General features: G+C 47.6%; 1 protein-coding gene across 2 annotated transcripts in view; it reads right to left on the bottom strand.

Moving 5' to 3' along the window:
- The window catches only part of LOC141120337 (RING finger protein 24), a 173,989-nt gene that overhangs the window by 137,918 nt on the left and 8,815 nt on the right, over positions 1-27,256 (bottom strand). The window contains exon 1 of one of the 2 annotated variants that reach the window (XM_073611005.1): positions 1,896-3,988. The exons of the other annotated variant lie outside the window; for it this stretch is intronic. Coding sequence (XP_073467106.1) covers positions 1,896-1,924 — 29 coding nt within the window. The 5' untranslated portion in view covers positions 1,925-3,988. Of the gene's footprint in view, positions 1-1,895; positions 3,989-27,256 lie in introns of those variants that run through there. 2 annotated transcript variants of the gene reach the window in all.

The raw sequence follows: 27,256 nt of genomic DNA, 5'->3' as shown, positions 1-27,256 counted from the left end.
GGCTGCATTCACACTTTGCGTTCTGGAATTGCGGGCAGAATTACTGCAATTGCTAAATTGCGCGGCAATTGCTGCAAAACATGCAACGCACATTTTGGGTGCCATTATCCTTTAATGTCACCCCAGACACGATGCGATTCTGCCGCAGTGATCGTGCAGTAATCTTGGCAAACCATACTCTCCCGACCCCCGAGTACCATACTCTCCAGACCCGAGTACCATACTCTCCCGACCCCCCCAGTACAATGCCCCCCTGACCCCCCCCAAGCACAATGCCCTCCTGACCCCTCAGTACCATACCCTCCTGACCCCTGGTACTATACTCTCCAGACTCCCGTACAATGCCCTCCTGACCCCTCAGTACAATGCCCTCCTGACCCCCCCAGTACCATACTCTCCTGACCCCCCAGTACAATGCCCTGCTGACCACTCAGTACCATACTCTCCACACCGCCCCCGAGTACCATACTCTGCTGACCCCCCCCAGTACAATGCCCTCCTGACCTCCCCAGTACAATGCCCTTCTGACTCCAAAGCACCATACTCTCCTGACCCCCCAGTACAATGCCCTCCAAACGCCTCAGTACTATATTCTCATGACCCCCGGAAGACCATACTCTCCTGACCCCTCAGTATAATGCCCTCCTGACCCCTCAGTACCATACACTCCTGACCCCCAAGTACAATGCCCCCAAACCCCTCAGTACTATATTCTCCTGACCCCCGGAAAACCATACTCTCCTGACCCCTCAGTATAATGCCCTCCTGACTCCTCAGTACCATACTCTCCTGACCCCTCAGTACCATACTCTCCTGACCCCTCAGTACCATACTCTCCTGACCCCTCAGTACCATACTCTCCTGACCCTCAGTACCATACTCTCCTGACCCCTCAGTACCATACTCTCCTGACCCCCCAGTACCATACTCTCCTGACCCCCCAGTACCATACTCTCCTGACCCCCCAGTACCATACTCTCCTGACCCCCCAGTACCATACTCTCCTGACCCCCCAGTACAATGCTCTCCTGACCCCCCAGTACAATGCTCTCCTGACCCCTCAGTACCATACTCTCCTGACCCCTCAGTACCATACTCTCCTGACCCCCCCCCAGTACAATGCTCTCCTGACCCCTCAGTACAATGCTCTCCTGACCCCTCAGTACCATACTCTCCTGACCCCCCAGTACAATGCTCTCCTGACCCCCCAGTACAATGCTCTCCTGACCCCTCAGTACATACTCTCCTGACCCCCCAGTACAATGCTCTCCTGACCCCCCCAGTACAATACCCTCCTGAACCCCCCTCCCCATGTATTTAAAAATTGCATGAAGCTTGCCGCTCCTGCTCCTTTTTGGACAACAAACACACATAAGGCAGCCCATTTAAGTATATGGGCTGGCCCTAGACGACACGCAGATTTGCGATGTGAAATTCACGTAGCGGAAACACTCTTTCCCACTACGCAATGTGTGAGCAAGGCCTATGGGCCCACTCACACACCGGCATTTCTGGCGTATCTTTAATTTGTGTACCCCGGGGGTATTTCCATCATGAATGGCTGTGTGTGGCTGTACACAGTACATCGCTCCTTCCATAAACCCGTACAGACTGCGTCCAATGTTATATGTCATAGCGGTGCAAACCTGTGTATAACGCCATACAGACATTCAGTACTATGGTCACCTGTACATGGTAACTGTGTATCCTGGGCGTGAAAACACTACTCCTTCTCTATGAAATCATTTTTAGTGTAGTGAAAGGGATTTTAAGTAATAAAACTGAAAATAAGCCAGCCACATTCCCTTTGTAGACAGAGTATGCCAATTTATGAAGACTTTCAGTTCCATCTCTAAAGTAGTATTAAACCCAAAATGTAATATATTGCAGCTTACCAATCATTCGATGTGGTGGCTGCATTCATTTTCTTTTCTTAGGCTCTTCTGTTTTCACCTGGCGATCTGCCCAGTAACACACCTCCTGTATTGGTGAGACACCACTCTGGATGAATGAGCATAGGAGGCACAGCAGACAGAAGCATTCTTAGTCTGGGGGGAGGGGAGTATTAGATGTACTAGCAGATTTAATTAGAAGCCAAACTCCAGCTCACACTAATTAGTTATATCAAACAGTTTTTTTTCCCATCTAGGATAAAGGTTTTACAGCAATAAATAAAAGCTGATCATTGTAAGCAACCCTGCCAGTGTTAAGAGGTTTGTCACATCCATGTAAACTGATACATTCTGCTGGAGAGCGCGTGCTTTTGAAAAACACATTTAGCCCTCATACACACAGGCTGTTAAAAAAACGTTATGAAAACGCCAGTATCTCTGCAGTGATTTTTTTAAACTTTTTTCAGCGTTTTTCAGCGTTTTTGCAATAGCGTTTTTTAGCGATTTTGAGCGTTTTTCCGCGTTAGCGTTTTTGAGCGTTTTTTTTTTTTTTTTTCAATGGATCAAAAACGCTAAAAAACGTTGGTGAATGACGTTTTTGAGCGTTTTTGAGCGTTTTGAGCGTTTTTCAGCATTAGAGCATTTTTACAGCTGAAAAACGTCTCTCAGAACCCACTGGTCCTGGGTTTTTTTTTACAGCTTAAAAACGCCTATGCCACTTGCAGCTCAAAAACGCCTAGGTGGGCATGAAGCCATAGACTAACATAGACAGGCCTTTTTAAGCTGCAAAAAAAGCTCAAAAAAGCAGCTGTAAAAACGTCCGTGTGCATGAGGACTTACTGGCTGGATCACCAGGTGAAAATAGAAGAAAGAAAGCCTAAAAAAATAAAACGAATGCAGTCATCACATTCGTGAGCTGCAACATAATACCCGTACTCATTTACCAGGGAGTAGTGTAAATAAAAAAAGACAGGAGCAGTTTTCGTGTGGCCTCCGCCCACTTGTGACGTCGTCGTCCAGCATGCCCCAGTTTTTGATGTCACAAGGGGGTGGGGGTGACCCGTGACGTCATCGAGTGGCCCTGCCACTTAGTTTATTTAGCAGAGCTGTCATTCTGCAGGAGCCAGCGTAGGGTCCGGTCCCTAATTTTTTTAGGGGGTTGCCGGTCTGCGTTTATCGTGATTGACGTTGGATCTACACCGGGGGACAATTTTTTTTTAGATTTTTATTTCTTTAATAAAGGACTAATAAGCCCCATACCGTTTTTTTTTTTGTTTGTTTTTTTATACATTTTAGCGTTTTTTTTTTTTTAAATTGTTAGTGCCGGCGTTCTTTTGTTTACATTCAGCTGTCAGCGGGAACGCCCGCTCCTTAACAACCTGCTAAATGCCGGCACTAAAAGTGCTCAACGCCGGAACAAAAATGCTTATTTGACAGTTTTTATTCCGGAATTTATAAAACTTCCTAGTGTGCATGGAGCCTAAAAAGGAATTGCTGTATGGTGATTTTTTTTAATAAACTGTCCACTAGATTCAGATTTTTACGCTGTCCCAGAGCTCCTCCTTCAATGGTGTGAATGGATAGAGATGACCACCATTTTCTGGACTCTCCTCCACCATGGCAGACACAAATAACATCGCCCCGATCCTGTCTCTGCTATCAGAGCGAGTTACCGCTTGTATAATATTATTCCAGGGCCTGCCGCCAGAATGAAGACAAATAAACCCACGGGCTCTGTAATAAAACCACCCGCAGGGGCCGTCATACGAGAAGGAACCACATGCCAGGTCGGGCCTACACAGGACACAATCCACACTCCCATCCATCCGCTTCACCGGCACAGAGCCTGCCAAGAGCTAACAAGGCCGGAGAAGACAAAATAAACACCACACGCCGGGAGAGGTCACTCAAATATTATTCCTGAGAAAAAAGAAATAATATTCATTTCAGGCTGGAAAGAACCGCATTCCACAAAGAAGACGTATCCGTGAGAACTTACACTATCCACATTCTCTGTTCAACTTCTCTCGTATCATTCTACATAAAAATAATAAAACTTGTCACCCGACAAAGAGAGACAGACAGAGAGAGCGAGAGAAAGAGCGAGAGGGAGATAGAGGGGGAGAAGGAGAGAGAGGGAGAGAGAGGGGGAGATTGAAACGGGGGAGAGTGAAAGAGGGGAGAGAGGGGGGAGAGTGAAAGGGGGGGGCGAGAGGGAGAGAGAGAGGGAGAGAGAGGGGGAGAGAGTGAAAGAGGGGGAGAGAGTGAAAGAGGGGGCGAGAGGGGGAGAGAGAGAGGTGGAGAGAGAGATGGAGAGAGAGAGAGAGGGGGTGAGGGAGAGAGAGAGGGGTTGAGGGAGAGAGAGAGAGAGAGAGAGAGAGAGAGAGAGGGGTTGAGGGAGAGAGAGAGAGGGGGGGGTGAGGGAGAGAGAGAGAGGGGGGGTGAGGGAGAGAGAGAGAGAGAGAGAGAGAGAGAGAGAGGGGGGGGTGAGGGAGAGAGAGAGAGAGAGGGGTTGAGGGAGAGAGAGAGAGGGGGGGGGTGAGGGAGAGAGAGAGAGAGAGAGAGAGAGAGAGAGAGAGAGAGAGAGAGAGAGGGGGTGAGGAGAGAGAGAGAGAGAGAGAGAGAGAGAGAGAGAGAGAGAGAGAGAGAGAGAGAGAGAGAGAGAGGGGGGGGTGAGGGAGAGAGAGAGAGAGAGAGAGAGGGGGTGAGGGAGAGAGAGAGAGGGGGTGAGGGAGAGAGAGAGAGAGAGAGAGAGAGAGAGAGAGAGAGAGAGAGAGAGAGAGAGAGAGAGAGAGAGAGGGGGGGGTGAGGGAGAGAGAGAGAGAGAGAGAGAGAGAGAGAGAGAGAGAGAGAGAGAGAGAGAGAGGGGGTGAGGGAGAGAGAGAGGGGGGTGAGAGAGAGAGAGAGAGAGAGAGAGAGAGAGAGGGGGGGGGGTGAGAGAGAGAGAGAGAGAGAGAGAGAGAGAGAGAGAGAGAGAGAGAGAGGGGGTGAGGGAGAGAGAGAGAGAGAGAGAGAGAGAGAGAGAGAGAGAGAGAGAGGGGGTGAGGGAGAGAGAGAGAGGGGGTGAGAGCGTGGGTGAGAGAGCGGGTGAGAGAGAGAGAGCGGGTGAGAGAGCAGGTGAGAGAGGGCGAGAGAGAGAGAGAGAGGGGGCAAGACAGAGAGGGGGCGAGAGAGAGAGAGGGGGCGAGAGAGAGAGAGGGGGCGAGAGAGAGAGAGGGGGGCGAGAGAGAGGGGGCGAGAAAGAGAGGGGGCGAGAGAGAGGGGGCGAGAGAGAGGGGGCGAGAGAGAGGGGGCGAGAGAGAGGGGGCGAGAGAGAGGGGGCGAGAGAGAGGGGGCGAGAGAGAGGGGGCGAGAGGGGGCGGGCGAGAGGGGGGCGGGCGAGAGAGGGGGCGGGCGAGAGAGGGGGGCGGGCGAGAGAGGGGGTGGGCGAGAGAGGGGGCGGGCGAGAGAGGGGGCAGGCGAGAGAGGGGGCAGGCGAGAGAGGGGGCAGGCGAGAGAGAGGGTGTGAGAGAGAGTGAGTGAGAGAGAGGTGAGAAAAACAGGGAGGGGGAGGGAGGGGTGAGAGAGACAGAGGGGGAGAGAGTGAGGGCGAGAGAGAGGGGGTGAGAGAGGGGGGTGAAAGACAAAACAAAAGATTGAACACTTTGGCCTGAATGGCATCATGTCTGGAGGAAACCAGGCACCGCTCATCCCCTGGCCAATACCATCCCTACAGTGAAGCATGGTGGTGGGCAGCATCATGCTGTGGGGGATGTTTTTCAGCGGCAGGAAGCGGCAGGAACTGGTAGACTAGTCAGGACCGAGGGAAAGATGAATGCAGCAATGTACAGAGACGTCCTTGATGAAAACCTGCTCCAGAGCACTCTGGACCTCAGACTGGAGCAAAGGTTCATCTTGCAACAGGACAATGACCCTAAGCACACAGACAAGATAACAAAGGAGTGGCTAAGGGGCAACTCTGTGAATGTCCTTGAATGGCCCAGCCAGAGCCCAGACTTGAACCCAATTGAACATCTCTGGAGAGATATGAAAATGGCTGTGCACCGACGCTCCCCATCCAACCTGATGGAGCTTGAGAGGTCCTGCAAAGAGGAATGGGAGAGACTGCCCAAGCTTATAGCATCATACTCAAAAAGACTTGAGGCTGTAATTGGTGCCAAAAGGTGCTTCAACAAAGTATTGAGCTTGGAATTTCTTTCGTTTTTTATTTTTAATAAATTTACAAAGATTTCAAACAAAACTTCTCTTTCATGTTGTCATTATGGGTTATTGTTTGTAGAATTTTGAGGAAATAATGAATTTAATCCATTTTGGTATAAGGCTGTAACATAAAAAAAATGGAGAAAAAGTGAAGCGATGTGAATACTTTCCATACACACTGTAGATAGGCAACCCTCTAGTCTGGAGCACAGGGGCGTACTAAGCATCTTTGTGGACCCCACTATTCTGTGATCACTGTTGGATAACTCCAGGTCTTCCTAGTATTAAGCCTACAGAACAACACAGTGTATAAAAGCAACGCAGCTCTGGTTACACAAAGAGGCCCACAGCCATCCTCCGGAACATTCTGCAGACGCAGTGAATGGGGCTGACCGTTAAATCCGATTGGCTCGCCAAAAAAAAAAAAATGAGGAGAGAAAATGCAGGAAAAAAAAAACACAGTGCACAATTCTTTTCCCACACGGAGGGTTGATCCTGGCCAGCACAGGGGTCACGGGGCATCGATGTGCCAGTCTAGCACTTTGCCCAGCGAGCAGCACCCACCCCTCCTTTCTTCTTCTGGTTACGGTCATGACTGTAATAATAAGTGGCGTGCCTTTCATCTGATGGCAGCCGGGTGATGGAGGAGGCAGGGAGAGCGGCCCGGGTATCAGATACTCCGTTCACTCCATTCATCTAACCTCTCTTTCCCTTACGCCGCAATCTTCCCTCAACGCAATCTCATTTTTTGCTGCTGCAATGCCGGAAATCACTACTGCCTTGTCTTTGTTTCAAATTCTGGGAGGAAAAAAGAATGCTTGGCACACAATACCCAACACTAAAATCTCAGATCGGCTTTAACATGTTATAGGAAGTCAGTTTCAATATTTGTTCAATCTGCAGCCATGGTCCCACTGTTATCACCATCATAAAGCCCACCCTAAGGCCCCTTTCACACTTGGGCGACCTGAAAGTCGCGCGATTTTGACGCGACTTGAAGCAATGCCTGTGCAATGTTGAGGTCTAGGGCCCTCAAAGTCGGACCAAAGTAGTGCAGGTACTACCTTGAAGTCGCACAGATATGAATGGTACTCATTGAAACTGATGGAGTAAGACTTGTCATGAGACTTTGCAGTCCCAAGTCGCAGGACAAGTCGCACAAGTGTGAAAGGGGCCTTAGGAATACCATGCAGCCATCACTGGAGTTCATAGAAGCAGGACGTGGCTGCAGAGAGGTGGCAGGAGATCAGGAGGAGCAGGAGATGCAACAAATGTTAAAAAAAAAAAAAAAAAAAAAAAGTGAAAATAGCATTTTAATTTATTTAAAAAAAAAAAAAAAAAAAAAAACAAAACCTTTTTTTTCAACAGATTTAGGAGTTAGACCCAGTCACGTTTTTACTGCTGTCTATGCTTCGTGATTCACCCTCTCATTTGTCCGGGTGGCCATTATCACCGAAAGAAAATCCCAAATTTTGGGTTATCTCCAGAACAGGAACCAAGAGGAAATCTTCCAATGAGTCCACTAAGGTGACAACCAGGGATTCCCTCACTTTGAAGGGGATTTCCTCTCACTTCCTGTTTTGGCTGTGGACAGGAAGTGATGGGAAATCTCCCCAACAGGGCACAGAAGGCAAAACAACCTGACAGGGGTTATACCACGACCTTACCCGCTTGTGGACCGTCCCTTGTACTCTTACTGCGGTAGAGCGGCTTGCTCTGCACTGGATCACGTACCTAGTATGTTATCCAGCACGCCCGAGTAAGGGGGGGGACGCGCATGCGTGCCGCAGCTCTGTTGTGATTAGACACAGCACAAACCGATTAGCGGGTGCCGGCCAATGGATGTCCACCGGCACCTACTGATTGTCAAGGAGAAACACAGAACAGAGCTCTGCCTATGTAAACAATGCAGAGTTCTGTCCTGTCAGAAGGGATGTGATGGATTTTCTTTCCCTACAAAGTCAGGGAGTAAAATCCATCACATCCCTAAGGCTACTTTCACACTGAGGCGCTTTACAGTCGCTATAGCGCTAAAAAAAAGCCCCTGTAAAGCGCCACTCCTGTCACTGGGGCGGTGCGCTTGCGGGACATTAAAAAAAAAAAAAGTCCTGCAAGCAGAATCTTTGCAGCGCTTTAGGAGCAGTGTATACACTGCTCCCTGCCCATTGAAATAAAGGTCCTTTATTCAGCCGATAGCAGGGGTTAAAAGCGCACCGCTAGCGGCCAAAAAGCGCCACTAAAAGGACAGTAAAGCGTTGCTAAAAATACTGCCGACGCCCCCCGCGCCTCAGTGCGAAAGTGCGCCAAGACCCCTTTCACACAGGAGGTTTTCAGGTGCTTTAGTGCTAAAAATAGCCTCTGAAAGCGCCTGAAAACCGCCTCCCATTCATTGCAGTGTGTCTTTTCACACTGGGGCGGTGCGCTTGTGGGACGTTACGAAAAGTCCTGCAAGCAGCGGGTTGCAATGAATGGGCAGCGCTTCCAAAGTGCCTTAAAGTCCGCAAAACAGGACTTTTTACCTTTCCTTTTTTGGTAAAAATCGCCTCCGCTAGCGGACTAAAAGCGACACAAAAAGCGCCGCTAAAACGGAGCGGGCGAGGTGGTGTCAGCTCGGGCTGTGTGATCCCAGTGAATGGGCTGACAAAAGCCCAGGTGCCAGGATGCAATTTCTAGTTGCCATGGCGATCTGGCGCCTGGGATTTGTCGAGCCCTAAAACGTAGTTAACACTTTCAAGCAGCTGATTAACTTCTTGGCACCAACGGCACGTAAATAAGAAGCCTCTTGGCGGGTGGGCCTTGGCGCCAAGCAGCCGCATAATTGTGTAGCACATTGCCAACACAGCTGTGCAAAGAGCGCGCGCCCCGGATAACAGAAAGCTCCCGATCGCAAGTAGCTCTCCGATCATGTGACAGCCAATTATGGATGGTCACATGATCATGGACCCTGCCTCCCGGCATTTGAAAACCCCTAAAGGGCTAGGAGGCGCCGGCGCCAAGGGGAATGTTTACTGGGGAATGGTAATTTTATTGTGCTCAATGTATTAATCTATAAAACATTGAGGGTTTAATACTAGTGACCATAATCCATATATATGAAATATAATGCTGGGCGGAGGTGAGAGGACGGATCGCACTTTACCCGAGTGTTCAGAAACGCACAGCAGCCGGATGGACGGCGCTTCTGGCAAATTGGATCTCATCACTCTTAATTGTCACCTCAAGACATTTCACCCAGGCCGAGCAGAAGGTTAACCAGATATAGAATTACACTCAGGATTTCACACAGTTGTCTTGAGAAAACTAAAACCCAGCCAAGATTAACACATAAAGTTCAGAAATACAGTGCCTGGAAAAAGTATTCACACCCCTTGAAATTTTCCACATTTTGTCATGTTACAACCAAAAACGTAAATGTATTTATTGGAATTTTATGTGATAGACCAACACAAAGTAGCACATAATTGTGAAGTGAAAGGAAAATGATAAATGGTTTTCCAAATTGTTTACAAATAAATATGTGAAAAGTGTGGCGTGAATTTGTATTCAGCCCCCTTTACTCTGATACCCCTAACTAAAATCTAGAGGAACCAATCGCCTTCAGAAGTGACCTAATTAGTAAATAGAGTCCATCTGTGTGTAATTTAATCTCAGTATAAATACAGCTGTTCTGTGAAGCCCTCAGAGGTTTGTCCGAGAACCTTAGTGAACAAACAGCATCATGAAGGCCAAGGAATACACCAGACAAGTCATGGATATAAAGTTGTGGAGAAGTTTAAAGCAGGTTTAGGTTATAAAAAAAAATATCCAAGCTTTGAACATCTCACGGAACACTGTTCAATCCATCATCTGAAAATGGAAATAGTATGGCACAACTGCAAACCTACCAAGACATGGCCGTCCACCTAGACTGACAGGCCGGGCAAGGAGAGCATTAATCAGAGAAGCAGCCAAGAGGCCCATGGTAACTCTGGAGGAGCTGCAGAGATCCACAGCTCAGGTGGGAGAATCTGTCCACAGGACAACTATTAGTTGTGCACTCCACAAATCTGACCTTTATGGAAGAGTGGCAAGAAGAAAGCCATTGTTTTAAGAAAGCCATAAGAATTCCCGTTTCCAGGAAGCCATGTGGGGGGACACAGCAAACATGTGGAAGAAGGTGCTCTGGTCAGATGAGACCAAAATTTTACTTTTTGGCCTAAAAGCAAAACACTATGTGTGGCGGAAAACTAACACTACACATCACCCTGAACACACCATGCCCACTGTGAAACATGGTGGTGGCATCATGTTGTGGGGATGCTTTTCTTCAGCAGGAACAGGGAAGCTGGTCAGAGTTTATGGGAAGATTGGATGGAGCAATCTTCCCATAAACCTGTCATGCCACGTACACACGATCGGAATTTCCGTCAGAAAAATCTTGGATGGTTTTTCCGACGGAATTCCGCTCAAGCTTGCCATGTATACACACGGTCACACAAAAGTTGAACTTTTGACCATCAAGAATGAGGTGACGTACAACACTACGATGAGCCACGAAAATGAAGTTCAATGCTTCCAAGCATGCGTCAAATTGTTTCCGAGCATGCGTGATTTTTTTTGCGCGTCCGAATTGCATACAGACGAATACATTTTCGGATAGGAACTTTTCCCGACCGAAAAATAGAGAACCTGCTCTCAATCTTTTGCTGGCTGGAATTCTGCCTGCAAAAGTCCGATGGAGCGTACACACGGTCGCATTTTCCAACAAAAAGTTCTCATTGGAGTTTTGCTGGCGGCATTTCCGATCGCGCGTGCACGCCATTAGAGTCTGCAAAAGACTTGAGACTGGGGCGGAGGTTCACCTTCCAGCAAGACAACAACCCTAAACATACAGCCAGAGCTACAATAGAATGGTTTAGAGCAAAGCATATCCATCATGTGTTAGAATGACCCAGTCAAAGTCCAGACCTAAATCCAATTGAGAATCTGTGGCAAGACTTGACAATTGCTGTTCAAAGACGCTCTCCATCCAATCTGACAGAGCTTGAGCTATTTTGCAAAGAAGAATGGGCGAAAATGTCACTCTCTAGATGTGCAAAGCTGGTAGAGACATCCCCAAAAAGACTTGCAGCTGTAATTGCAGCGAAAGGTGGTTCTACAAAACTGGGGAGCATATTGCATTTGTGTGCCCTAAAATCTATTTTAGTGTGTTTTTCACAGACATTTTGCACTCGGTAGCCCATTGTGCAAATATCGTGCTACATAAAAACTTGGAACTACCACTATTTTATTCTCCAAGGTCTCAGCTTTCAGAAAATATATGTTTGGGGGTTTTAACTAATCTTCAGGCCTAAAATGATTTTATTTTATTTTTTAAATGTGTGCAGTGAAAGGGTTAATGGGAGCGCCTGAAACCCGTACGTAACCCCGTGCTTTTTCACGCATTCGCATGCACCGTCTCCTCCTCCTAGTTTTTTTCATTGGCCTAAACAAAAATATTTACATCTGAAAAAGCAGCAAAAACAACCAACATACCACAACAGATGAAGAGAAAAAAAACTTGCCACAATGTACAATGCATAGGATGTGGTACATTCCAGTGTGTGATGCCCCACAGTACAATGGGTTGCGGTGCCGTTCACAATGCACACAACCACAACGTACCGCATATAGAGCGGGTGCTTTGCCATGTTGCCATGCATTGTAATGTGATGTGTTTTAGTGTGCTTTGCCCCTACATCCAAGTGTGAACAGACCTATGAGTATAGGAGAGGTCTAGAATTCATTAACAGGAGGTATGGAAGGATCAGCACACTATGACCCCCCGTTAGGTGCCAAGCTGTCCACGATGAATACTATATACAAAGACTTAGTACATAACACAATGGGGCTGATTTATGAATATGGAGAGTGCAAAATTTGGTGCAGCTGTGCATAGTAACCAATCAGCTTCCAGCTTTTAGGCCGGGTTTACACTGGTGCGACACAACACTTTTCCTACTTTGGATCCGACTTTGCCCTGTGACTTGAAGTCAGAGACGCGTCCAACTTCAATGAACAGGGATCTGACTTGGATCCCCGCCAATACCAGGCACTGTTTTTGGTATGAATCTTGAGGGGGAACTCCATGCCAAATTTTAAATAAAAAACCGGCATTGGGTTCCCCCTCCGAGGGCATACCAGGCCCTTCAGGCTGATATGGATTTTAACGGGAATCCCCCTACGCCGAAAAAACAGCGTGGGGGTCCCCCCAAAATTCATACCCGACCCTTATCTGAGCACGCAGCCCGGCCTGGTACGGTTCAGGAGGGGGGGGGGTGCTCGCTTGTCCCCACCCCCCCTTTCCTTACCGGCTGTGCTGCTTGCTCTGATAAGGGTCTGGTATGGATTTTGGGGGGACCCCCACGCTGTTTTTCCGGCGTAGGGGGTTCCCCTTAAAATCCATATCAGACCGAAGAGCCTGGTATGCTCTTGGAGGAGGAACCCATGCCGGTTTTTTAATTAAAATTTGGCGTGGAGTTCCCCTCAAGATCATGCAAGATGGCGATCCGACTTTGACCCAACTTCAATGATATTCAATGGGCTGAAGTAGGATCAATGTCGGACCAAAGTAGTACAGGGAGCATTTTTAAAGTCGGACCGACTTGTGACGGACCAGTTAAGACGGGTCTCATAGGGAAACATTGATTTTCACACGTCATGCGACATGAGCTCCCAATGTCAGAGCGTTTGTCGCACCAGTGTAAACCCAGCCTCAGCCTTGGTTCACACTGATCTGCGGGAATGAAATCATGCGAGTTCAGGAGAACTTGCACAATTTCATTCCCGCATGTCGGTCCCGACTTCAGGGGGCGATTTCAGAGACATCTGTGCGGGTTTCTGCACAGATGTCAATGGAAATCGCACCTTGAAATCGCCAAAAGTAGTACAGAAACTACTTTTGGGAATTGGTGCGGCGATGCATCGATTCGGGGGCTGCCATTGCCACCGATTTGCCATGTCAAATCGCATCAATGTGAACCAAGGCTTATTGAACAAGCTGAAGTTAGAAGCCAATTGGCTACTGTGCTGCACCAGATTTTGCACTCTCCAGTTTTAGTAAATAAACCCCCAATATCATTATAGATAAAATAAAAGGTCTACATACAATCCTATTGCTCTTCCCTTGGATGACAACAGGACCACCGCACTCATACCTTGCCAGTGGTGACCACATCAGGAGGTTATTGTCATCTCCTCTGCAGCTGTTCCATTTCCCAGGTCTGCCAACAACTGTAATTTATAACATTCCAGCTTCAATAACACCCCCCCCCCCCCACTATTATGGTGGAGGCCACACACATAAGGAGGGGGGGGGGGGGGTCTTTCTTGGGGTGAGTGATTGCATGAAAACCTGGATCCTATTCCCCTGCTTCACTTGTCATGAACTCAGCTTCACCACTGACACCAAGGCTGAAGCAAGTGCCAGCCCTAGTCACCCCCGCCTTAGCCAATCGCTGCCCGGATTCTCCAGACTGGCGGGTCGCTCAACCAATGGCGAGGCGCAGTGGACAGGGGAGCTGGCAGCAGCCTCAGTGCCAGGCTTGGAGCGGGCGAGGTGGTATCAGCTCAGGGCTGTGTGATCCCAGTGGATGGGCTGACAAAAGCCCAGGCGCCAGGATGCAATTTCTAGCGACCTGAGATTTGTCCTATTTTCGGCTGATGATTTTTTTGGCGGCCGATATATCGGTGCATCCCTAGACTGTGGCGCGGTTAGACACAGAACGGCACAGAAACACACGCGGGTCCCGCAAATTTTAAATGCCACCCCCACGCATCTAGCAAACACGGGTACAGCTGTAAAAACACATGTTTCTGCAGCGTCACGCGGTTTGGTGGGCTGCGGTTTACAAAAAAAAAAAATGGGCGAGAACTTTTTTCCCAACGTTTCTCGTTTCTTATTGAAATAAATAGGCTGCCCTGTGCACAAATGCGCATTCATCCAAGTCTTATGGCCCCTTCATACCATGAATCGCACAGGAACGCACTGTGTGCTCATGTGCGATTCACTTGCGATCCCGGTGCATTATGATTTCAGCCCAATCATATCAACAGGCTTGACTGCGGCATGCAGTACTTTACAAAATGCAGAGCTCCATTGAGAGCCGGTCATATTCACATTTTTTAAAAAAAACGCATCCAATTCGCATATATGTGAACCCAGCCTTAAAACTGCATGAAGCATGTTGCCCAAAAAGGAGGAGGATTTTTGAAGCGCATAGGCTGCCCTATGAGCGACATGCCGAATTTGCGTAAAAATCGCCCACACAAAAATCGCAAGCGGGAACACCTTAAGGTGGACCCCAGATGTACAGGGGGGGGGGGGGGATAATCAGGCGTCTGTTTACAAACACACTGCGAGTGTCGCCATCAATGTGAGGGTTCCCCGCAGCTGTCCCGATGTCAGATGTCAGCTTCAGCACATGATCTACTGATGCATTCTGGGTAGTGGCTCCTTCCCTGCAGAGGAAACAGATGTAGCAGCACCTGCTGTACGGGGCCTTGTATTCACACTTGTACAGGATTACAGCTGACAGGGGGAGGGAGGGGAGAAGTGACAGGGGACAAATATAGCACCTGATGTCATCCCAGACCCAGCGTCAGTAAATCAGGGGACTTCAGAAAAGTCAGTAATGGTGCAGATGGATAATCAGGGACTAAAGGCTGGATACAAAAACCCCCGGAAACCCCGTCCCTGCAGCAGATGGTAACCTGCCTTTACAACTCTGAAGTCGTAACTTTTTAGTGGAGGAGGAAAAGAACCTGCATCTGCTGATCTCCTCCGGGCTCTTTCAGACACTTCCTGTCTCCATGCAAATCACTGCAATGTCTGTCCTCTGGACCGGACAGTGATGACGATGGACCGTGCCTGTGCAAAGATTGGCAGGATGGCCGCATTTACTTTCCAGAGTGACAACGCAGCAGCACGCTTACAATTATTATTAATTTAAGGCACTTATATAGCGCTGTCAATTTACACAGCGCTTTACATATACATTGTACATTCACCTCGGTCCCTACCCTCAAGGAGCTTACAATCTAAGGTCCCTAACTCACATTAATACATACTAGGGACAATTTAGACAGGATCCAATTAACCTACCAGCATGTCTTTGGAGTGTGGGAGGAAACCGGAGGAAACCCACGCAGGCGCAGGGAGAACATGCAAACTCCAGGCAGGTAGTGTCATGGTTGGGGAGTTGTCCCCCTTTAACAGGAAGTGCCTAAACAAGCAAGATCACCGTGTATTATTTTAAAAGCAGAACTTCAGTAATTTTTTCATCTTTCTTTCTTTTAAATCTTCTGCCCTTGTGGTTTTAACTTTGGGTAGTAAAACATTTTTTTTTTTGCCAGCAAATCCCTTATACGGCCCACTTCCTGTTTCTTGTCTGGTCATTAGCCTAGAGCAGTGATGGCGAACCTTGGCACCCCCAGATGTTTTGAAACTACATTTCCCATGATGCTCAGCTACACTGCAGAGTGCATGAGCATCATGGAAAATGTAGTTCCAAAACATCTGGGGCGCCAAGGTTCGCCATCACTGCTCTAGGCTAATGACCAGACAAGAAACAGGAAGTGGGCCGTATAAGGGATTTGCTGGCAAAAAAAAAAAGTTTTACTACCCAAAGTTAAAACCACAAGGGCAGAAGATTTAAAGAAAGAAAGATGAAAAAATTACTGAAGTTCTGCTTATGACATCATGCACAGCTCTCTCTCTCACTCTCCTGAGAGTTTGCCAGGAAGATAGGGGGGGGGGGTGAGTCATAAGAGGGCCAATGAGAGCTGCAGAGCTGGAGGTGTGTCTGTGTAAATCCAGGAAGTGAACAGGCAGCAGCTTCAGCTGCCCACAGTTAAAATGGCTGCAGCCAGACTCAGTGGATGGAGATTTCTGCAGCAGATTTAGCAAGTACAGAATCACAGTATATATAAAATAATATACAGAGTGGTTGGAGGGAAGCTTCAGAATGGCAAATATGTTTGTTATTACAAATTATGTGTGCAGACTGCAGTTCCTCTTTAATGAAACTCCAGATTTAAACTTCTGAACCTGCTGGAGCTTACAGGAGATTTTAGCGATTAGGATTAGATCTACTTAAAAGGCATATAAGAAAAATGAGCAAATGGCAAGTGCCAACCACTTCAATATCGGGCACTTTCACCCCCCCCCCTTCCTGCCCAGGCCAATTTTTCAGCTTTCAGCGCTCTCACACTTTGAATGACAATTACGCGGTCATACAACACTGTACCCAAATGAAATTTTTATCTTTTTTTTCCCACCAATAGAGTTTTCTTTCGGCGGTATTTGATCACCACTGGGCTTTTTATTTTTACCAAACAAATGAAAGAAATACAGAAAATTTTGAAAAAAAAATTTTTTTTCTTTGTTTCTGTTATAAAATTTTGTAAGTAAGTAATGTTTCTCCTTCACTGATGTGCATTGATGAGGCGACACTGATGGGCACTGATGAAGCGGAGTGGGTGGGCACTGATCGGCTGCACTGATGGGCACTGATGAGGCGACACTGAAGTGCACTGATGAGGCGGCACTGATGGGCATCACAAGTGGGCACTTGTGGGCATCACTGATGGGGCTGCACTGATCATCACTGCAATGGGGGGGACTCCACGTCGTTTTTTTGGGGGAGTTGGCATGGGGTTCCCCTTAAAATCCATATCAGACCCAAAGAGCCTGGTATGCATTGGGGGGGAACCCTACACCATTTTTTTTTTCATTGCCGGCATTATTTTTTTTTTAACATTCAGCTGTCAGTGGGGAAGCCCTCTGACAACTAATGAGTCATCGGTTGTTAAGGACGCGGGGGACGGCCTCTTGGCCCCACTCCATAACAACCAGCACAGAATTTAAATCAGTCTATCAATTTTCGACCGATTTGAATTCGAATCGTTCTGAAAATTAGGAATCCCTTAGATAAGAAAAGAAACCAAACACATTTTTGCTTTCTGCACGTCTAGTGACTTTGTAGAGGACAAACAAAACTATCGCATTGTCCATAGTCGCATCATGTCACGTTGTAAAGTCGCAATGGAAATTGCAGAATTTTTAAATCGCACAAGTCTGAATGGACTCTAAGGCGTGAAGGGGTTAAAGAGCCGCATTCATTTGTGCCTTTATATCTTGCCCAGAGTTCAGCTTTAAAGTGACTCCATCAATAGAGAGTAATGGAGGCTGACATTGCTGAACTCTCATTTGGACAATGCTAGTTCCCTGGCTGCTTATCATGCTTTAGGTTTCAGGGCTATCTCACCATCACTGACCGGGAATCAGTATAGACATAACAGCACTATATAAAATGAACTGAGTAAAGTCGGGGTTAGGTGACATTTCCAATGCACAGGAGATTGCATATACCATTTACTGATTTGGGGGGGGGGGGGGGGGTGATTTTTAAGTAACAGTACACTTATTCTTAAAAACTCTTCTCTACTTGCCCTCCTCCAGGTTAGCTGGAATCTCATTGGTTGCTAAAGGCGACACCCCCCCTTTCCCTCGAACTCTCACACAAGAGTCCCTGTATAGTCATCATCATAGAGGAACACACAGCTGGGTGTCCAGCCAATGAATAAAAAGCCTGTCCACCACCGGATGGCGATTGTAAACACAAATACGACACGCGTTCAATCTGCGGAAAAAGTTCTGAGGCCGGGAAACGCCCCGGGATGGAGGGAACACATCACACATGGCAATTAGAAATACAAGGAAGGTATTACAAAGTCCTTGGGGGGGCTATTAGCAGCCAATCACCATGCTGGTGGTTGGGGGGGTTGCCTTTCTTGGTCCCTCCATTTCCCTCATCAACATGCTGATTACAGTTTTTAATAAAATATATATTATCAGAATACGCTGCGCTGGAAGAAATATATTGTATTTAATGGGATGCACACTCCATCAGTGCAGGTGCCAAAGTGCATATATTAATACATAAATAAATATGAAGTATATCCGGTGTGATCAATAAAAGAGTAAGCAAATAGGCAGATATAAACATAAAATATAACATATAAGTAGATTACACAACTCACTTCAAAGTGCTCATGTGCATAAATGTGTATATAAATATAAAAAATATAAAAACCATCAACAAAAAGTGCACTTGTGTGATTTCCAATTGTGCTACGGATGACCGTGCAAAACCAGTCCATACATAATGAATGATAAATCAAGGCGCTCCTGTGAATATATGCGACTTTCAGCAGCCTCACTGGTAATTGTGGTGGCAAAGTCCATACATTCAAACAGCCCAGTAGGTGATCCAAAACATGCCAAGGTATCATCACTCAGGTGCTCCCCTTAGGTAGTGAACGCTCACCTTAGAGCGTGCGACTTTGCAACTAAGCTCAGTCAAAGCACGCGTTTGAACCACTTCTGGGCTCTTTTAATGGTACCGGGATCCTGGACTCCTCAGTGTGTCCCTCCGAGATTCAGAGAGGAGCACTCCAGCCCCTACACGGGGATCACACCACGAGCTCCACCAACCGTCCCGCCTGTCGGACAGCCCAGCATTCTCGTCCGTCTTACTGCTTCCCTTCGCTGGGCTGTCCGGCAGGCGGGACGGTTGGTGGACCCCAGATGACGATGACGTGGAGTCGAAACGCGTCGGGTGGATCTCCTGCTTGCATCGCTGTTTGTTATATACATGCTTTTTCCTACTCTTCCAAATGTGAGTATTTTATTCTGTTTTAATAAATTGCCTTTTTTATACGGTATCACGCTATGTTAGCTCATTTTTTCATTGCATGATACATCCCTCCTGGCATTCACCTTCCACCCTCCTGACGATAATTGGAGCCTTAAAGTCACTATTCAGTGACAGTCCAAGGTCGATTGATTGATACAGATCTAGGACCAGTGGTTTCCAACAGATGTGTTCAACCTAGGGCTGGGAGATTTTATTAAAAAAAAAAAAAAAAAAAAAAAAAAACTCGATTCGCGATTCGAATCAAGTTTTTTTTTTATTGACTTCTTTGAACTTTATAACTCACCATTTTTGCTTTTTGGACTTTGTTTATAGTGCAGTTATTATACTAGCACATTATTATACTAGCACATTTTTCAGAAGTTACTCTCGTTTTTTTCTGAGTTTGGACTCACATTCATTATGTGTTAATCCTTGTTTATTTTGATGTGTTTCTGTTTAACATTAACACCCTAATTTCTATCTCTCACTTTAATTATGGGATAGTCACCATACTAGCACATTTTTCCCATACTAGCATTTTTTGTCAAAAATTTCACTTTGTCCTTGTTTGATTCACATTTCACCATGTATGAATCTCTGTTTATTTGATATATTTATGTTTAAGTCACATTTATATAATTTATTTATGCAAATTTGCTTTTTGCAACCTTAGCGCTGCACTCATTTAGGCCCCTTTCACACTGGGGCGGTGGGAGGCGTCGGCGGTACAACAGCGCTATTTTTACCGCTGCTGTACCATCGTTCTTGCAGCGGTATTCGGCCGCTAGCGGTTCGGTTTTAACCCCCGCTAGTGGCCGAAAAAGGGTTAAATCCGCTCGTACAGCGCGGCTATAGCCGCGGTATTACCGCGGTATAGCCGCGCTGTCCCATTGATTTCAATGGGCAGGAGCGGTTTAGGAGCGGTGAATACACCGCTCCTTCCCCGCTCCAAAGAAGCGGCTCGCAGGACTTTTTTTACCATCCTGCGAGCGCACCGCTTCAGTGTGAAAGCCCTCGGGCTTTCACACTGAACAAACAGCGGAGGCTGTTTAGGGGCGGTTTTCAGTCGGTATTTTTAGCGCAATACCGCCTGAAAACCGCTCCAGTGTGAAAGGGGCCTTATTCACATATATACATTTATTCACATGAGCACTTTGAAGTGAGTTGTGTAATCTACTTTATATGTTATATTTTATGTTTATATCTGCCTATTTACTTACTATATTATTGATCACACTGGATATACTTCATATTTATTTATGTATTATGTATGCACTTTGGCACCTACACTGATTGAGTGTGCATCACATTAAATACGATCTATTTCTTCCAGCGCAGCGTATTCTATTTATATATTTGCTTTGGCGTGATTTGTGAGACGTGTTTCACGCTAGCAGCTGGTTTGCTATTTTATTCTATTTAAGCATCTAGTAGTGGTGGCTCACAGGACTCCCCTTTTTTATTTAGTATTTAATAAAACGTTTCCATTTATTTTAGACTTGTGTTGTCATCGCTGGGTCTCTGTGCTTCTCTATGCAATGCAGGCAGATCAAATGGTTTTAAAGGCTGGACGTTTCTTACCATTCCCTGCAAGAAGGAAAAAAAAACGTCCTAGTGATTATATCACCCCCTCACCTCCCTGAGCCCCATCTCCATCCAGCAGTGTGCCCACCTGTAGGGGGTCTCTCCTCTCTCTGCTCACAGAGGCGGCAAGGGGAGCCATTGGCCCCTGCTGCAAGCAATCAAATCCTATGAGCAGGGGGGCAGGGCTAAGCAGCGCTGTGTGTCTCTATGGAGAGGCAGGGGGCCCCAGAGGAGGAGGAGGAGCCAGGAGAGGTGAGGGGACCCTAAGAGAGGAGGAGCCAGGAGTCGGGTGGGACCCCAGAAGAGGGGGAGCCAGGACAGGCAATGGGACCCCAGAAGAGGAGTAGGAGAGTCAGGGGACCCTAGAAGAGGAGGAGCCAGGAGAGGGGACCCTAGAAGAGGAGGAGCCAGGAGAGTCGGGGGGACCCCAGAAGAGGAGGAGCCAGGACAGGCAATGGGGACCCCAAAAGAGGAGAGTCAGGGGGACCCTAGAAGAGGAGGAGCCAGGAGAGGCGGGGACCCCAAAAGAGGAGGAGAGTCAGGGGGACCCTAGAAGAGGAGGAGCCAGGAGAGGTGGGGACCCCAAAGAGGAGGAGCCAGGAGAGGTGGGGGACCCCAAAAGAGGAGGAGCCAGGAGAGGCGAAGGGGCCCCAAAAGAGGAGGAGCCAGGAGAGGCGAAGGGACCCCAAAAGAGGAGGAGCCAGGAGAGGCGAGGGGACCAGAGGAGGAGCCAGGAGAGGTGGGGGGACCCTAGAAGAGCAGGAGCCAGGAGAGACAGGGGACCCCAGAAGAGGAGGAGCCAGGAGAGGCGGGGGACCCCAGAAGAGGAGGACCCAGGAGAGTTGGGGGGACCCTAGAAGAGGAGGAGCCAGGAGAGGCAGAGACCCTAGAAGAGGAGGAGCCAGGATAGGCGGGGTCCCTAGAAAAGGAGGAGCCAGGAGAGGCGGGGACCCCAGAAAAGGAGGAGCCAGGAGAGTCAGGGGGACCCTAGAAGAGGAGGAGCCAGGAGAGGCGAGGGGACCCCAAAAGAGGAGGAGCCAGGAGAGGCGAGGGGACCCCAAAAGAGGAGGAGCCAGGAGAGGCGAGGGGACCCAAGAAGAGGAGGAGCCAGGAGAGGCGGGGGACCCTAGAAGAGGAGAAGCCAGGAGAGGCGAGGGGACCCTAGAAGAGGAGAAGCCAAGAGAGGCAGGGGCCCTAAAAGAGCAGGAGCAAGGAGAGATGGGGGACCCCAGAGGAGGAGGAGCCAGGAGAGTTGGGGGGGACCCTAGAAGAGGAGGAGCCAGGAGAGACGGGAGACCACAAAAGAGGAGGATTGTGAGCCACTTATGCAAAACCACTGCACAGAGCAGGTAAGTATGACATGTTTGTTATTTTAATAAAAAAAACGTTACAACTGCTTTAAAGTGGGAGGTGCCCCCCTCACCCCTCGCCTGGATCATGTCTCGCCCAATCACATGGAGGGATTATGGGAAATGTCATCCCCGGGCCGGACTCCATACTGAATGTATAAACTATTTGTATCTCTGCAATGTACAGATTGGCAGGAAGTGTCATAAACGACCAGCAAACATTTACCGTATCGCTCACACAAAAGGCAAACATTTCTTTACATCCTCTGGAAATATTTATATTTAAGAGGAAGTTTATTCAAAGCAATCCCACCCTCCCGAGGCCTTCCCTGCTTCATAAATAGTACAGACCACTAAATCTGTCGCTGGAAAACATATGAACTGTCATAGCAGCCAGAAATAAACAGCCAGTGTCCTAACCCGCCTCTGCCAGACAGCTCAGCCAGGACCTCACAGAGCTTTCCCCTGCTATAGAGAAAGCAATAAAGCCTGGACAAGGACTGCCGCAGCCTGTGATTGGACAGTGAAGGAGCAGAACACACTGATGAGGTCCACCCTGAGCTCTGCCCTCAGTGATCTCCCTGTGCACAGTAATGCCCCGTACACACGCTGGGAATTTCCGACAACAAATGTCCGATGTGAGCCTGTTGTCGGAAAATCCGACCGTGTGTAGGCTCCATCGGACATTTGCTGTCGAAAATTCTGACAACAAATGTTTGAGAGCTGGTTCTCAAATTACCGACAACAAACCTTGTTGTCGGAAATTCTGATCGTGTGTAGACAATTCCGACGCACAAAACTCCACGCATGCTCGGAATCAAGCAGAAGAGCCGCACTGGCTATTGAACTTCATTTTTTCGAACGTCTTGTACGTCACCGCGTTCTTGACGTTCGGAATTTCCGACAACTTTGTGTGACTGTGTGTATGCAAGACAAGTTTGAGCCAACATCCTTCGGAAAAAACTCCAGGATCTTGTTGTGGGAATGTCCGATCAATGTCCGATCGTGTGCACGCGGCATAAGAAAGCCTGATTGGCTCGCAGTACCACCCCTCCTTGTCTGAAGAAGCTGCAATATAAAAAAGACCAAAAGGATGACCATACACTATACAATCTGATTGCATCTCCTTTGGATCCAACATCAACAATGTAGTGCCAGTGCCTGCCTGAATTAAAGCAAACGGGACTTGTTGTTTACGTTTGTCCTCATACTACATAGCTTTGGTCATTCTACACTCCATGCACCTCTATGGAGCGATGGATGTCCGCTGAAACCCGCTGCCATCCGATCCGATCCAGTCTGTGAAATCCAGACGGATGGAGACCTTATTTTCCATCCATCTGGCGGATCAGATATGATCGGACCGGCCGATCCGTTTTCCTCCGATCTCCATAGAGAAGAGCGGGGCTCTGACAGGTCCATCTGTGCACAGTGAGTGGAGACAGACCTGTCATCCACCCGCTCAGCAGGGATCAACGGATCGATCCCACAGACGTTCCCCGTGTGAAAGAGGCCTAAGGGTTATAACCCCTGCAAGTATATTTTGCCCATCTGTGTCCCCCCATTGGGGAGATTTCCCTTCACTTCCTGTCCTAAAACCAAAACAGGAAGTGAGAGTATGCCAGAACTAGTGTCCCTGGCTGGAAGATTTCCCCTCTATTTCTGTTTGTGTGACAACCCAAAATGTGGGGTTTTCTTTCACTTTTGGGTTTTTTTTGGAGATAATGGTCACCAGGACAAGAGAGAGAGGGAGAATCTCCCTAACGGGGACACAGACAGCAATCAATCAAAAATCTGACAGGGGTTCCAGTCCCTCCTCTCCACCTGTTTTATACCCCGACCCAAACCTGTGTGCATTGCAGGCGCTGGCGGTTCGGTCCCATTCACCTGAATGGGCTGCAATCACTGGTGGTGCCGACACCCAAATGCGTCATGCCGGGTAATATCTGATGCCGTTGCGAAGCAAAACATCCCAGCACTGGAATGTGTACAGCCCTGAGCGACTGCATGCCCATTCTTAGGTTGGGGGGAGGGGCATGGATTCTACTGCTCAACAGCCTGCTTTTACCGCCCATGTGCCCTTAGGGTGTAACATGAAACATGGTCCTGTCTACAGTACCCCCTCCCCCCCCCCCCCAAGCCCAATATTCCCAACCCTGTAACCAAATAGCTGTACCTCCATACACACCAACAAATGGAGGAATAGTCTGCAGGAGCCAGAGCATTGCACCCGGGATCCACTGCTGGCCGCTGCCATGCCCTGCAGACTCCCATCCAAATTCATCAAGTCAATGTTGGTTTATTCATTTTTATTGCAAAATGTAGAATAATGTCTTTAACCACTTAAGCCCCGGAAGGACTTACCCCCTTCCTGACCAGGCCCTTTTTTGCAATACGGCACTGCACCGCTTTACTGACAATTGCGCGGTCGTGTGACGTTGTACCCAAAGTCTATGTCCTTTTTTTTCCACAAACAGAGAATTTTGGTGGTATTTGATCACCTCTGCGGTTATTTTTTTCGCTATAAACAAAAAAAAAAAGAGCGACACTATTGAAAAAAAAAACACAATTTTTTTTTTTTACGATTATTATGATAATAACCCCCCCCCCCCCCCCAAAAAAAGATATTTCTTCATCAGTTTAGGCCAATATGTATTCTTCTACATTTATATATATATATATATATATATATATATATACACACACACACACACACACACACACACACACATATATATATATATATACACACACACACACACACACACACACACACACATATATATATATATACACACACACATTTTTATTTTATTTTTTTTTACTAGTAATGGCAGCGATCTGCGATTTTTATTGGGACTGCGACATTGCTGCGGACAGATTGGAAACTTTTGACACTTTTTTGGGACCATTCACATTTATACAGTGATCAGAGTTAAAAATAGCCACTGATTATGCTATAAATGTCACTGGCAGGGAAGGGGTTAACACTAAGGGGCGATCAAGGGGTTAAGTGTGTTCCCTGAGAGGTGTTTCTAACTGTGGAGGGATGGAGACTGACTGGGGGAGGGGAGAGATCGCTGTTCCTGATCACTAGGAACAGCAGATCACGCTCTCCTCCCCTGACAGAACGGGGATCTGTTTGTTTACATTGACAGATCCCCGTTCTGGCTCTCTGGGGAGAGATTCGCGGGTGGCCGTCGGACATCGCGGCCCCGACGTTGCGCCGTGGGCGCGTCCCCTATAGCTTCTTAAAGCGACCGACATACAACTGCAGCGGCTGGTCAGCAAGTACCTTCTGCTGTAATTCTGACACATTCCCAGCCCTTGGTCTCATACAGACACACATTCAAGAATCCCTTTTCGTATTAAATCCAAAATGGTTGCAATCGTTTTCTTTTTTAGGCTTTCTTCTATTTTCCTTTGGTCATCCAGCAAGTCTGTTTTTCAAAAGCTCAAGCTCTCCAGCAGAATGTATCAGTTTACATGGATGAGACAAACCTCTTAAAGTGGTTGTAAAGGCTGAAGGTTTTTTTTAACCTTTATACATGCTATGCACTAAGGTAACCCCCCCTCCACCAATCTTTACCTGAGCCCCCTCCAATCCAGCAATGTTTACGATGGCCTCGGCTGTCCTGGGACTCTCACTTCTCATTGGCTGAGACAGCAGTGGGAGCCCGTCGGCTCTCAGTGTTGTCAATCAGAGGCGGTATGCCAATAGGGAGAGAGCTGGGGGGGGGGGGGGGGGAGGCTCTGTGTGTCTTATGGGATGTATAGAGCAGCGGCTCGGAAGCAAGTAGGCAGCGGTGCCCCCAGGGCAAGCAGATTTCTCTGGGGACACTGCTTGAGGGAGGGAGAAGCCAGGAACACCGGCGGGAGACCCAAAAAGAGGAGGATCGGGGCTGCTCTGTGCAAAACCCTCGCACAGAGCGGGTAAGTAGAACATGTTTGTTATTTTTTTTAAAAAACAACAAAGCTTTAGTACCACTTTAACACTGGCCAGGGTGCTTATAATGATCAGTTTTCAATTATTGATGTAAAACCTTTATCCCAAAAGGGATAACACTGTGTTGCTGTAACTGAGTATAAAGTGTGAGGTGGGGTTTGGCTTCAATTTGTTAGTGTATTCAAATCTGCTAGTACATATACCCCCCCCCTTAGACTAAAAGTGGTGTGGTCCAAAAGGTGCCCCCCTGTGCTCCTTCATCCAGAGTGGGGGCGCTCTAATACAGGAGGTGGGTTACTGGTCAGATCACCAGGTGAAAACAGAGAGAACGAAAAGCCTAAAAAAGAAAATGAATGCAGTCATCACATCTAATGATTGGTAAGCTGCAATATAATACATTTTTGGTATTAGGTTTAATATCGCTTTAAGGTGGTATAAAACCCAAAAGTTCCCCCACCTATTCTCTGAGAAATGAGCCCTGGGTGGCTGCATGTCTTTTCTTTGACCTTTCCCCCCCTCTGTTTTCACCTGGTGGTCTGGCCAGTAACACACCCCCTGTATTAGAGATTAGAGTGCCCCACTCTGGATGAAGGAGCACAGCGGGGGCACAGCAGACAGCACCATTGTCAGTCTGAGGAGGGGGTGTTAGATGAATTAGCAGATTTAGATACACTAACATATTGAAGCTGAACTCCAGCTCACACTTTATAATTAGGTTACAGTAAACAGTTTTGTTCCTTTTGGGATAAAGGTTTTACATGAAAAAATAAAAAGATGATCACTGTAGGCACCCCTGTCAGTGTTAAAGAGGAACTGCAGTCTGCTCACATAATTTGTAATAAAAACATCTTTGCCATTCTGAAGCTTCCTCCAACCACTCCGCATATTATTTTATATATACTGTGATTCTGTACTTGCCAAATATGCTGCAGAAATCTCCCTCCACTGAGGCTGGCTGCAGCCATTTTCACTGTGAGCAGCTGAAGCTACTGCTTGTACACTTCCTGGATTTACACAGAGGCACGCCTCCAGCCCTGCAGTTCTCATTGGCCCTCTTACGACTCATCCCCCCTCCCTTCCTGGCAAACTCTCAGGAGAGTGAGAGAGAGAGAGAGCTGTGCATGATGTCATAAGCCTAGGCCAGTGATGGCGAACCTTGGCACCCCAGATCTTTTGGAGCTACATTTCCCATGATGCTCATGCACTCTGCAGTGTAGTTGAGCATCATGGAAAATGCAGTTCCAAAACATCTGGGGGTGCCAAGGTTCGCCATCACTGTCCTAGGCTAATGCCCAGACAAGAAACAGGAAGTGGGCCGTATACGGGATTTACTGGCAGAAAAAAAAAAAGTTTTACTATCCAAAGTTGAAACAACAACAAGGGCAGAAGATTTAATAGGTGGAAAGATGAAAAAAAAAAAAAAAATATGAGTGAAGGTCCGCTTTAAGTGGTTTGTCTCATCCATGTAAACTTTCATTCTGCTGGAGAGCTTGAGCTTTTGAAAAAAAACAACAGACTCGCTGGCCGGATCACCAGGTGAAAAAAGGAGAAAGAAAGCCTAAGAATGAG

The sequence above is a fragment of the Aquarana catesbeiana genome, linkage group LG01 (genome assembly GCF_042186555.1).
Source record: "Aquarana catesbeiana isolate 2022-GZ linkage group LG01, ASM4218655v1, whole genome shotgun sequence".
In the NCBI taxonomy this organism is placed as follows: domain Eukaryota; kingdom Metazoa; phylum Chordata; class Amphibia; order Anura; family Ranidae; genus Aquarana; species Aquarana catesbeiana.
The sequence above is the reverse complement of the archived record's forward strand: the minus strand, read 5'-3'. Positions and strand labels throughout refer to the sequence as shown.